The sequence below is a fragment of the Coturnix japonica genome, chromosome 13, assembly GCF_054131305.1.
Source record: "Coturnix japonica strain WE chromosome 13, WE-NBRP24, whole genome shotgun sequence".
NCBI classification, from domain to species: Eukaryota; Metazoa; Chordata; class Aves; order Galliformes; family Phasianidae; genus Coturnix; species Coturnix japonica.
In genome coordinates this window covers 7,743,264-7,756,850 of record NC_140675.1, presented here as the reverse complement: position 1 = coordinate 7,756,850, position 13,587 = coordinate 7,743,264, and the positions used below count along the sequence as shown (strand labels likewise).

Here is a 13,587-nt window from a genome sequence, read left to right as displayed (position 1 = left end):
CAGTGCGCAGTTGCGGCGGTCGCACGCGTGGTCGCGGAGCCATGGCGAAGGGGCAGCCGAAGTTGGCGCGTGGGCAGGTGCGGGCGCACCGGGCTCTGTTCTGCTCCGTTCCGTTCTGTTTTGTTCTGCTCTATCGCGGCTGTTACTGTCGTTGCAGGTGAGGAAGGCGGTGGAGGCCCTCTTGGCTTTCGCGAGAAGCAAGTCTAAGGGAAACGCGCTGCTTCTTAACGAGAACGAGAGCGTGCACCTTCTGGTGACGGTCTGGAAGATCCCACGCGTGGCTCAAGTAATCAAAATGTAAGAAACGCGCCTTGCCCGGAGGCTGGGGAGCGTTCGTGTCCTGTGGCTCGGGAAGGAGCGCGGTGCGGGCTGTGGGCTTGGAGGAGCTGAGCATCGCGGCCCCGTCCCGACACCCCGGGCCGACTCCGAGCGCTGCCTGACCGCAGAGTGTGTCCTGGTCCTGCAAAACGCTTTTGCCTCCTTCCTGTCTCATGTTTTTATTGCAGACCGCTGCCCCACGGCATACGAGCAGAGACAGCCGAGGTGTGTCTGTTCACAAAGGACGAACCGGACCTGACTGCAGAGCAGACGGAAAGTCTTTACAGGAAACTTCTAACCCAGAACGGGATCACAAGTGTTAGCCAGGTCAGAGATGATGCAGCGCAGTATCGCTGTGCTCTTCTTGTACCAGCCAAAAGGGAATTTTTTCCTGCTATTTAATATTCCAAAATCAATGGTTTCATGTTAATCTCACAGAAGATTTTTCTGAGTATTCAAACTGTTCATTTTTCAAACTACTGAATTTATTCAGAATAACTTATATCCATAGCAGTCAGGTGTAATTGTGATATAAATGCTCAGTATTGGATTAGAACTTTTTCAGTTTTACTTACCATGCCAGATATTCATGTTCTTTGCAGCTGGACTGAATCACTTGCGCAACTCACAGTAAAGTGGGAAAATATTTTCTATCGCTCTATTTGTCTGTTTAGACATTGTGTACTCTAGTTTTGTTTAGTGATACTGTGCAGGGGATCTGTCCCTGTTCTATTGATTGTCCTCAACACTTTAAAACATGTCTTAACTAACAGTTATACAAGTTAATTGTGTGCAGTTACAAGAAGTACCCAATGCTGTGTTTGTGTGTTTTCAGCAGTGGGGACTAAGCTGTTGTTTTTTGTTGTAGGTCATCTCCTACAAAACTCTAAAAAAAGAGTACAAACCCTTTGAAGCAAAGCGCCGCCTCCTGAACAGATTTGATCTCTTTCTGTCTGATGACCGGATCAGAAGGCTCTTGCCCTCGCATCTGGGAAAACACTTCTATGAAAAGAAAAAGTTGGTCCTAAAATATTGTATATACATTTGGAATTATTATTTTGTTAAAGATTGGATTATTCTACTGAAGGTTTGCTAGTTTGCTTGATTTTTTTTTTATTTTAAATTATTGTTAATTTTTTAACTCTTATTCCCTCTGCTTCTTTCTTCTTAGGGCACCTTTAGCTGTAAACTTGAAAGCCAAAAATCTTGCTAAGGAGCTACAAAAGCATGTTCAGGGTACTGTACTACCAGTTACCAACAAGGGCTGCTGTTAGTAAGTATGAACAGCTTAATACTGTGCGTGAAGAGCTGTTTTACCTTAACTGTAGGAATTTGGAGTTGTTTAACCCATTGTACAGTTATACAGCCAATAGGTAAACAGAGGTTAAACAGATGTTTTGTATGAAAGATTATTGTGATAGAAAGATAATCTAAGATAAATGGAAAATGCTCAACAATGTTGAAGGTTCATATTAAACTCTACAAAGGAGAGATCTCCAAAGAAAGAAATCCTGCCTTAGTGGCAGTCAGCCCTTAAGTGAGATCCTGGAGAGGTGGAGCCAAGCTCTACCCCTTCTGGTAGCACTGCTGAATTACCTTCACCTGTGCTCCCACAGCTGACTCAATGCTTGCCTCAGGTGGTCAATCAGAGATTCAGGCTGTGATCAACAGTTTCCCATACACCCATTAACTTGAATAATGGGTGAAGAGTGAGCATTCTAGGTATGGGTCATCTTGAACCTTAATTTGTATAAAAAAAATAGTAATTCTGTTTAATAAGAAGTCATAACTGTAAAGTTTTGTTTGTTTTTTCTGTATAGCTAAGGAATTTCTAGGCAACTATGACTGACAAATAGCATATACAGTCTTAAAAAAATTAATAATCATAATTGCTGTTTAATTAGCTGAAAACTCCTCCCAAAACAGTGTACAACATTTTTTCATTTATCGTGCGTCTAAAATGATCCAAACCTAAATTACCTTGGCAATATAGGGCAGGAGTTGCATTTCATACTGTAAAAAACTTAATACTCGTAGCTGCTGTGACTGTTGCTACAAAAGGATTCTTTAGTTGTCAGCCATCCTGTGTGAAGACTGAGGTAATTGCAGATAAGTGGGCTTTTTTTCTTTCTGGGTGTACTTAAGAACAAATAACTTAGTGTTTTTACTTGCCTATCTATAAATATTACTCTTTTCTACTTCCAGTACAACACGTATAGGCCACACTGGAATGAAAGCTGATGAGATACTAGAAAATATCATTGCAGCAGCTGAGGTGATTGCTAGGAAGTTACCACAGGTACTGTGGATTCATTGCATTGAATTAGGAACAATGTAGCTGGAAGCCATGGCAGTTCTTACATAATAGACATTGTTTTATGTTTGCAGAATTGGAGAAATGTGAAAGTTCTTCACCTCAAGACACTTAAATCAGTTGCACTTCCAATTTTTACTGCACGGATCTCCAGCTTAGATGAGATTGACAAGGAGCCAATTGCCAATAAAAAGCAAGGAGAGGTAACAAGTAAAAAAATTAAAATTTTCTATAAAGCCACTAGTTCTTTGGCAGTATAGACCTAATGTGTTGGGTTTACAAATCTGAACAGCAGCTTAGAGGCAAGTATGGCTACAAATGAGTCAGGCACTCATGACTATGAGCATTTCCAATGTGCAGTATCAAGAAATCATTGAAACTCCCCCACCAGATTATAAACCAAATTGGGAATAAGCTAGGAGTTTCTGGTCTTGAACTGTAAACTCAACTGAGATTGATTCTCAGAGCTTTTGATTGAATTCATATTTGTTTATTCATATTTGCTTACAGAAATGACGTTCATTAACATATACATGAATTTAGATTGTGTGTCCATTGTGGCATGTGAATAATTCCCACTCTTAGATATTTATATGTTATTTTGCAGAGGATGAGTAGGGAGAACTTCACCTACATTAAAAAATAAAAATAGCTATTTGTTTATACTGAGTTCTGCCTATTACATTCCTGTTTCTAAAACAAGTTGGTAGCACAAATATGCATCTTAAAGACTTTAATCTTTATGTTAATATCATTTATTTATGAGCTTCCTCTATGCTGAAAGTGACACATCATTTTTCATATTTTGCTTATGGTTGACCAGCCCAGGTCTATTGAACAGCATTTCAATTTGTTGCTAGACTGTCTTAGTTTTAGATATATTAAAACAATTCTTATATGCTTAGAAATGTTATGCGGATTTGTCTGAGTTGTATTTCAAATTAATTCTAGAAGGAAAAGAAAAAGAAACTAAAGAAGACAGCTAAAAAGGTGAATTCTAGTCAAAATTCCATGACAACTGAAAATAAGGCTGCTGCTGCTACCCAAGAGCTTGTGATAAAGGAAGAAGTAGTCCAAGAACCAGAGAAACGTGCTGATGATGAAGAAATTCCACAACTGGTGCCTATGCAAGTAACCAGCCTAGCCGAGGTAAAGATTATTGTGAGTTTATCAATATTATTGAACATTTCAATTAAAACTAAATATTTTAAAACATGTAAATAGTTTGTCACCAGAGGGACTGTGTTTTAACACACTTCAAATGAACTATATATTCTTAAAAAAAACCACGAAAGTGAAAGCTGGGAAAAATGGGAGGAGAAGGGGGTGCTTTGTTTATTTTTATTTCCTCTTACAAAGAAAGCCAGTGTTTGTCTCTTTGTCTTTTCCTGGATAGCAACCATTTTGCTTAGCTTACCTAACAGGTCTGAAGACAGAAGAAATGTTAAAAATGAGGGAAGAAGAGCTTGATCCTTTAAGAAATTAAAACAATAATTTACTTGATTAATTCAAAATTGCTGGTAGTTTTTTTTTTTTTATTGTATTGTTTATCATCATCATAGTATCATAGTCTCGTGCGGGTTGGAAGGAACCTTAGAGATCATCGAGTCCAACCCCCGGGATTCGAGCCTCTGTGTAGTAGAGCAGCACTTCTACCAGTTGCGCCACAGGGGGGATTCAAACTCCAGGCCCCAGTGTTGCAAGGCGGCGTCCTTAACCACTGCGCCACCAGGGCACACTCATTTTGTCTATGTATTGTCTATCTGTAGTGAAGAACTTGAAAAAGAAATAACAGGTTCTCTAGAATAGTAATGTGCAACATTAATGGTCACATAATATACATTGAGAGCAGCTTGCAGTGAAACAGTGTACATATTTACTGTTGCAAATATTGGAGGTAATGAGGACTGTATCTCTAATGTGCCTGGAAAACAACCAAACGTGCATTTCTTGTGTCTAAGAAATACCCATTGGAAAGAAAATGGATGAATAAAACTGTAAGGCTTCTAAGTTCAACTCAGTTAAATTACGTTTGTGATTCGAGCATAGCTTTAATGGGTGTCTGTTCAGGGATGTCTGAACAGATGTCTGTGCTACTATGATTATATACAGCCCCAACAAAAAAAACCCCAAACTGTTCAGTTTGCTTCAAGCTGCTGTCATGCAGCTGGCCTAGATCAGTTCATGTGATGTGACTGACAGAGCCCTGGGATGGCTGCAGCTGAAGTTGAGTTGAATGAATTGTTCTGATGATAGCAGCTCTTATATGAGGGTCATTTGGGAATGTCTGATGATCTCTAGGGAGTGCTATGCCTGATGCACAAAGTACAGACAGCCTGTGTACATGGCTGGATTTTGAATAAGAGGTGTGCCTATCAAATCTAATAAACCCAGACATGTAGCAAGCTTATTGTGATTTCAGTTCTGCCAGCGAAGTAGTTCAGTGACTTGGTTAGCCAAGAGAGTGAACATCTTTGTATCTGTTCCATCTATTTACTTTGTAACTATTTTTATATTTCATATTTTTATATAAACACAGGTCTGATTCCATGTTTTGCCTTCTACTTCTGGCAAGATACATGAGCAAATCATTTGGGCTAAGGAACTGTGTAATCAATAGAAAGCATTTGTCCCTTATAATGGCTTTTTAAATCTCTCTTCAAAAACAGTAAAAATGTTTTTTATTTGAAAGGGTAATGTTTTGTTTTTTTCTTTTTCCTGAATGTCTTAATTACAGAAAGCGGAACCAAGCCAAAGTCCAGAAAGAGGTGACAATCTGGGCAATAAAACAAAAGCAGTACTTGGTAAGAGAAAGAAACAATTTCTTGCTCCGGAAACTTCAAAACAGAAAATTATAGAAGAGCAGGTGGACTTGCAGATGTCATCAGAACAAAAAAAAACCACACAGCTCAGCATGGCAAAGGAAGAAATAAAAGAACTGGAGAAGACTCCTAAAAAGCCTGAAGCAAAGTCTTTTGCTACACGCAATGCTGGCAAACTAGTACAGTCATCCAAGAAATCTTCCAAAACACCAAAGCGAACAGCCAAGAAAGTACGCAGGCCACAGTCGTCATGAATGTTGTCTACTGTAACGTTGTATGCAGTTATTCAGTGCTGTCTTCTCATGAATGTAACATGCCTTCTTAAGAAAAGCTGACCCTAAGAGCTTTTTTCTAAATTGTCTCCTTCTAATGGAAGAACAAATAAACATTTTAGTTAGCTGTATTTGTTACCTTAAGTCTTTTCCATCTCTTAAAAAAATAATAAAAAAATCCAGCTGTATCTTTCAATAGAAATCTTTTGGTTTCTAGACTTTGTTGTATTTGAGCAGCATTATTTTTAAAGGATGTCTCGCATAAGTTCAGCTGCATAATGGCTTGGTTATATTCTTGTTCTTAGTGCACAACCACAGTTTACATGAGCTTTTTCCTCCTACCTGACTTTCATATTCTCTGTATTTTTTATAGTTAATGCACAGGGATTTCCTTGTTCCCTGAACTCCACATTCGTGTAGCAGATGTCTGTGCTTGTGATTTTCATTGCTGCAGTCTTACCTGTTGAAACTGCAAACATTAATTTCTTAAATTACTATATCTTCTTTAAAACCTCTGGATTGTCTCTCTCCTACCAATATACAGTCTTTCTGTGTAATTACTACATACTGTTAAAGTGTTCTGTGTAACTTGGGTTTCTTCTATGCTGTTCTTCACATTTAAGAAGACAAAACTGCTTATTTTCCCTTAGCCTCGTACAACAAAAACATGACTTTACTTGAAAGAGAATCGGTTTTGTCTTGTATGGGGAAACTGTTTATGGCAGCCTGAACCCCTGATTGACCACCTGAGGCAAGCAATGAGTCAGCTGTGGAAGTGCAGGTAAAGGTAATTGGCTCCACCCCTCCCAGATCTCACTTAAAGAAAAGGCAGGATCTCTTTCTCTGGAGATTGCTCCTTTGTGGAGTTTACTGTGAGCCTCCAACATCGATAAGCGTTTTCCATTTATCATGGATAATCTTTCATACAAAACATCTTGTGTAACCTCTGTTTACCTGTCAACTGTGCATTTGGTGAGCCAGGCAGGCCAAACAGATGTAATGTCTTTCTTGTGAGGTATCTATAAATGGGGAGAGAACATCACTCCCTTAGAAAAAATGATCCCAGGGCAGATCCTAGGGTTTATGGGTTCTCCCTATTATTAACTGGCTACTGTATTTGAATAGTAAGGTCCCCTGTAGGTTATGGAGAGCGCAGGTTCATGCTTTCACCAAAGACAAAGGCTTAGGTGCACTTCTTAGAACTCATTCACTATAAATATATATATTTTTCTAGTACTTCAGTAACTCTATTACATCTTTGTTTTACTTATTTGCTTTGCATTGTATTTCAGTACCGTGTGTTTTGTTTGATGTTGCAAGAAATAACAATCTGTTCCTGAGGCTTAGTAAACAGAATAACTGGTTTAATCTTATTTATTTTTTTTCCTTTTGATTTCAGCTTGTCTTTCTATGGGTACCTTTTATTAAATAGTGTTGCCAACAGACACTTATCACAATGATAAGTGAACCAAGTGCTATCACCGAAATAGAGGGCCTGTGACCTTATTACAGTAAATAGATTGCACTCATGGTCACTGTTATCCTCACTGGCATCATTGGAGCAAAGATCTAGAAGCTGCTCATGTTCCTAAGCATGTGCATCTTTCCTCTGGTTTGGTATTTGTGCTTATACTAGTGGCTGCATACTATTAAGCAAATGTTAGAAAAGCCTCCTGAGAGCACGTGCAGGAAAGCCTATACTTGTATGTAGTTCTTGTACTTGAGTGTTAGAAGGTGGAAAGATGTGTACCAGGTCCTTTGCTCTCACTAGGTGAACTACAACATACATACTGCATCTTTTACAAACCAGTTTCATCTCTGTACTTCCATTTACTACTTGTTGCCTGCATGTTACCCTGAAGTGTTCTCACTGCTCTTTCTAAGCCAGTGTACTCTGTGACTTTGTAGGCGCACATTGTATAACTGTGCTGTGAATGTCCTATCCCCTGTAAGCTGCCTAATCCCGCACACAGGGGTGTCTGGAACAGTTACATCCACCGGTCTCTTCTGGAGTGCCGTTCTGGGCAGAGGTGTCTGCCAGCCAAGGCAAAAAGCCTCACGTCAGGTCACACCGTGCTGCTGCAAAGCCAGGAATGCCCGCAGAAGTGCCCCGTGTTCACCTGCACCAGGAAACGGCAGGAATCAGCAAGGTATGCCTTCGTTTCAAAGCGCCGACAGCTGCTACCGAACGTCACCTCCAACGCCTGCGCCAGCTATTCTGCCATTAAGTGAAGCGATGCCCGGGAGGTCCGTGGTATGTGAGGGGCAGCGGCCTTACGGGGTGGAAGCCCGATCTAAGCAAAGGGCCTCCGCGAACATGGGGTCAGCGCCGCGTTGAACCGCTCAGTACCGGGAAGAAGCGCCCGGCGTCTGAGGGCGGCGGGGCACAGCGCGGGCGGTTCGGAAGGGCGTGGCCCCGCGAGTACAGGTGCGGCCGGAGGGGGCGCGGCCTCGGCCTCCCCTCAGGTGCGGGCGGCCCGAAGCGGCGGCGACGTCGCTCTCCCAGCATGGCAGCCCCCGGCGGTCTGGGCCGCTGCGTGGTCGCTTTCTGGCTGGCGCTGGCGTTCGACGCGGTGGGTTTGGCGGTGCTGCTGGCCGGGGTATTCGCTGACGTGTTCTTCGCCGATTTACTCATCTACGCGGGCGGCATCGGCATCTTCCTCAGCCTCATCTGGTGGGTGTTCTGGTACGCGGGCAACCTGGAGGTGTCGCCAGAGGAGCTGCTCGACGACGTGGGGCTGGCGTCGCCCAAGGGCCGCGGGGACAGCGTGCTGCGGGGTTTGGTGCACGGCTTCAGCCTCCGCCTCTCTTCGGTTCTCGGCACCGCGTCTCGTTCCCGCCGCGCCGCCGACCTGGAACTGCAGCGCGCCCGCTGCCCGCCGCGCCACTACGATGGCAGTAGGCAAGTAGTGCGGGGCGAGGGGTGCGGGTCTGCGGGCGGCGGGAGGAGTGTCCTTCCAGGGGCGGGCACGGCCGGAGAAAGCTCCACGCGGAAGCTGGGCTGGGGGAAAATCGGCTGTGTCTGAGAAGGTAGGAAAGCCTCTCCTGTCTTGCTGAACTTATACAAAGTAACAGTAGCAAAAACATGTTGTGTTAATCCCCGTCGGTACGTTGGGGGGGGGGAGGGGGTTGATTCTAACGATAATGGAAATTGAAAAAGAATCCTGAAATTGATGATACAGAATCAAAGAATTGTAGGGGTTGGAGGGACATCTAGAGATCGTCGAATCCAGCCCCCCTGCAAAGCAGGCTGAGATGCCTCATAATAAAACAGACCAGCGTAAAGAACATCCACAAGTCTATGGGTCCCTATGAGATGCATCATAGAGTCCTGAGGGAATTGGCTGAAGTAGTTGCCACGCCACTCTCAATAATATTTGAAAAGTTATGACAATCAGGTGAAGATCCTGATGACTATCCTGAAGATCGTGTGCCCCGGTGGTGCAGTGGTAGGAATGCCTCCTTGCAACACCAGGGCCCGGGGTTCAAATCCCCCCTGTGGTGCAAGTGGTAGAAGTGCCGCTCTGCAGCACAGAGGCTCAAATCCTGGGAGTTGGACTCGATGATCTCTAAGGTCCCTTCCAACCCGCACGAGACTATTACTATTACTAGAGAAAAAGGCAACGTCAGACTTCTTTTTAAGAAGGGTAAAAAGAATGACCCCAGGAACTACAGACCTGTCAGTCTCACCTCTGTGCTAGGGAAGATCGCGGAGCAGATCCTCCTGGAAGCTGTGCTGTGGTGATAGACCAAGGGGAAATGGCTTGAAGCTTAAAGAGGGTAGGTTTATGTTGGCTGTAAGGAAAAAGTCTTTTTCCTTACAGGAAAGTAGGATGGTGAGGCACTGGAAGAGTTCAGACTTTCAAGATGAGGGTGGATTGCGACCTGGGCAACTTGATCTAGCTGTGCACATCCCTGTTCATTACAGGGGAGCTGGACTAGGTGGTCCCTTTCCAACTCTTAAGTATTCTATAATTCTATGAAATAAGGTATGTGTGAGCATGAAGAATTTGGTATGTCAACCTTGCAAGATCTGTCATGTATCAGGATAACAAGGCTGCAGTCCTGAACTGATCCTGACTGCTGCTGAACTACTGACAGCAACTTGAAATGTAAGGTAACAACTGTTAAGCACTACCTGCTGAAACTCATGTGAGGGAGGAAGCTTCTGCTCTACCAACACAAAATACTCCTTTTGTTGCAAACAGAAAAAAACACTGAAATGCCAGCTGGTGTGTAACTTGAAGGCAGAGTTACAACAGATCAAAAGTCACAAAGAATTCATAGCTGAGCTATTTGTCGCTGTGAACCTCAGTCATTTGAAGAATATGTGCTACTATTGAGTCTGCAAAGGCAATGTCAGAGTCCAGCTTCAAACATCATTTGAAGAACCATTGAAGCCTTCAAAATATTCTTGGTCTGTCTGTATGCGCAACACATTTCTTGAAGAAGAAAAGTATGGGGGAGGAAAAGTCAAACTTGCTATACTTACTCTACTGGCCATTACAAAAGCTTCTTGATCAATTAACTTAAAATTACACATATAAGAAGTCTGGATAGGGGAAGTGCAATGAACTGTTGTTGTAGAAACTGATTTAAGCTTTTTTTTTTTTTTTTTTTTTTTTTTTTTTTTTTTTTTTTTTCCTTTCGTTCCTGTGATTACTAGTTTTGTTGTGGTTTTTTTTCTTTTTTATTTTTTTCCCCTTGTTGTATGGGAAATCACAGCTTGAACCACTGATTAATCAGCTGAGGTAAGTGTGGGGTCAGCTGCAGGAGCACAGGTGAGAGTAATGGAGCTGTGCTCCCGGGAGGGGTGGACCTCAACTCCACCTCCTCTGAGACCTCACTGAAGGGCTGACCCTCACTGAGGCACAGCATCTCTTGGAGTTCGCTCCTCAGTGGAGACTGCCTCAGCTTTCTGGTTAAGGCTTAAACATTGGTGAGGTTTCTTTTGCTAATAACCTTTGACTATTTACTACCATTTGGTTAACATCTTTATATTAACCACCCTTACACCTTGTTCAAGGTAAATGAAATACTACATGCTGTTTAGGTTTTGTTCTTAAGAGATATACAGTAGAAATGAATGAGAAGGGTGAGAATTTTCAAGGTATGAAGTGAATTATATTGAAGGAATAATGAGTAGGGTTCTTGAGTCTGAAAGAAGCAGAGTGTAAAATATTCAAGTCAATCTGTACAGTCATGAATGCTATCAAAATGTGCATAAGGAATAATTATTTGTTACCTCTCCAGTGACAAAGCAGGTATCAAAGTTATGTATGTTTGACATAGTGTAAAGTGACTGATAAAATTTTAGATTCAAAAAGCTAGAAGAAAAAGTAGAAGTGACCCGAAGATATTATGTTCATCTGGACAAGACCTGGGGCAGTAAGTGGAATCTGAGATAATATCTCAAGGAGATAATGCTTGCAAGCCACGACCTTATGCTTTAACGTTCACACTTAGTCACTGTTGGAGATGAGCTGTTGATGTGATTTCCCCCCCCCCCCCCTCTCACACACACACATATGTGGGCCCCAACTGGCTGTTAAACATGTAGAAAAGTACTTTTAAGACTTTTAAGTAATAGTTTAGAGTTTCATATGGCTGTTTTAAGACTACTTTGGAGTAACCTTTCTTAATGTATTATCTTCAGGATCTGCTGAAGACAAACCTGTTGAAGATATTGCCTTTAAAAGACGTGAAACTGCTACACATGATGGAAGGAGAAGTCTGTACTCCACGCAGTAGGATTTCTTCATTATGGAATAATTTCTGCAACCACAGTGGACTGTGTATGAAATGGATGCATAGACCTATATCTCTGCCAAATGCACCTATTTTGGTGTTGGACTGGATCTCATCTGGTTGTTGGTTTTTTTTTTGTTTGTTTGTTTGTTTAGTTGTTGTTATTTGTTTGTTTTGTTTTACCATCTCAAAACTTAAGTTTGATCTTCCAAGAAATGAGAACTAAAAAGGAAACAAACCCAATTCACAGAAAAAAATCACTGCAGCATGTTGTGCGTAGATATCTTTCATAATGACCTAGGAATGTTTGGATAAAAAGCTTTTGCACTGTTTTTCTGGAAGTAAAACTCGCTGTGAATTTTTATGTCAGTGCAATACTTTTATTTGTAAGGGTGCTTTTAAAATACCTGTGTAAAACTGCTAGTGCAAAGTTATGAATACAGAAGTTGTTTATAGTGTAAATACATAATTTACAGTGACTCCTGTGAAGTTTCATTATTATCTGGGAATAACTTGGAATTTGAGGTTTTATAAGTACAGAAATAAAAATAGTGATGCTAGCATTCCAATTCTTTCTTCATAGTTGCACATAATGCAATATGGTGTCTTTAAGAGGAGGCTTTTAAATCCAGTTACGTATGAAGTAAAGCTGAAGTATTAAAAAACAACTGCTTACATGCACTCTGATGCTTTACAAAATATTACCAAATTTACACATAGATGCAATTGAAATTAGAAGAAGCATGTATAAAAGATTAATATTAAAGGTAATGATACCTAAAACTCAAGTATGTGATAAATTTTTGTGTTCTTTTGTTTCTGCACTAACACGAAGAGTCTGAGATCACCACTGACAAATGCAGTAGACTTTGCATTTTTTAATGCATCATTGTTTTTATGCTGCACCTTACTGAATACTAAAGGTATATTTAACAGGTGAGTTTACTCAGAATACTGTGGCTGCACTTCCTTGTGCATCCACTAGATATCTTTCTATGCTCTCTTGAAAATTATTAGATTCACTTCTATATGTATTCTGTTTATTTAAATATTTTCCAAATGCTGTTAGTCTTTAAATAAGTTCATGTAGACACTAGACGTGAAAATCTATAATCTCTTTACTAAACAGAGAATTTAGGAGTTAGAGCTGTATCCTCCTTTTAGAGATCTGCAATGTGACACCACTGTTATTACAGTGGTCTGATTTAAAAAAAACAAAGCCCTCCTCCCTAAAACCTATATACTATGGTTTCAATGTCATTTCCAAGACAATTTTTCATTTCTCTGAAAATGTTATAGAGAAACCAACATGTTTTCATGTTCTGAAAAGTTATTTTTCCTGACTTCCCTGTAGCTTCAATTGTTAAACTGAGGTGAGTAGAGTAGCAGCTATAAATTAACCTAAAACTTGTGTGCAGCCATTCGCATACTAGCTCTGACAGTTTTCTCTAATTTAGTGTTGCAATTATAGTTATCAAAGTAAATTGAGTACAGCTTTAAGTTTACCGCAAATTACAATGAATCTTCTACCCAGTATCAGATACTTAGTGACTGTGATGGATGGTTGTTAGAATGCCATTTGGCTGCTGACATGTCACTCAAATTATATGAGGTTCAAATGTTTACAATTATGAATAGTATGTACAATTTAATTTTAAATATAGGAGCTGGCACATCAAAAAATAAAGACTGTGTTCTTCGTGGAGGAGTACCATGGTGTTACTAATGATGTATCTAAACAAGGAGGTAAAAAGTGCTTGCTGTGGAGCAGAGCTGTTATAAGCTATGGTATGGGCTGGTGGGTTTTGTTTTATTTTGTTTTTTAATATATAAAATAGTTACTTGTCATGCAGCCTATTGTTTGCATTCTGCATAATGAAGCTTAATACTAAATAGGAGCTGGCAACTCAATTGTTAGTAGCTAATCATTAACAGGTGTTTAGTACTATCTTAGTTTCCTGGTGTCCTTGTCAGCTGCTCAATGCAGCACAAAGTCCATGCAAGGAGCATTTACGTTGTTGACTGCAAAGAATTTGAACACACGTAGGAGTGTGTGTGGTTGCATGAACACAGCTTTATGTCTGTAGCTTGATTCCTTTAGACCTAAAGGACA

General features: G+C 40.9%; 2 protein-coding genes across 3 annotated transcripts; both read left to right on the top strand.

The window, feature by feature from the left end:
* Positions 1 to 12: 12 nt before the first annotated feature.
* Positions 13 to 5,928, top strand: RSL1D1 (ribosomal L1 domain containing 1). The gene is made up of 9 exons (XM_015876431.3): positions 13 to 77; positions 158 to 297; positions 507 to 645; positions 1,187 to 1,335; positions 1,490 to 1,591; positions 2,524 to 2,617; positions 2,707 to 2,835; positions 3,584 to 3,781; positions 5,370 to 5,928. The coding sequence occupies exons 1-9, from the start codon at positions 42 to 44 to the stop codon at positions 5,706 to 5,708; spliced, it is 1,326 nt and encodes a 441-aa protein (XP_015731917.1). The 5' UTR covers positions 13 to 41; the 3' UTR covers positions 5,709 to 5,928.
* A 2,032-nt stretch (positions 5,929 to 7,960) lies between these two features.
* LOC107320511 (transmembrane protein 238) lies at positions 7,961 to 12,262 on the top strand. Of its 2 annotated transcripts, none has more exons than XM_085513743.1 (2): positions 7,961 to 8,756; positions 11,383 to 12,262. In XM_085513743.1, exon 1 carries the CDS (start codon positions 8,234 to 8,236, stop codon positions 8,750 to 8,752), a length of 519 nt encoding a protein of 172 aa, XP_085369869.1. In that variant the 5' UTR covers positions 7,961 to 8,233; the 3' UTR covers positions 8,753 to 8,756; positions 11,383 to 12,262. The 2 variants fall into 2 exon arrangements, with proteins under 2 accessions (XP_085369869.1, XP_015731920.1); XM_015876434.3 differs by having other exon boundaries at positions 8,095 to 8,628.
* The last annotated feature ends 1,325 nt before the right edge of the window (positions 12,263 to 13,587 follow it).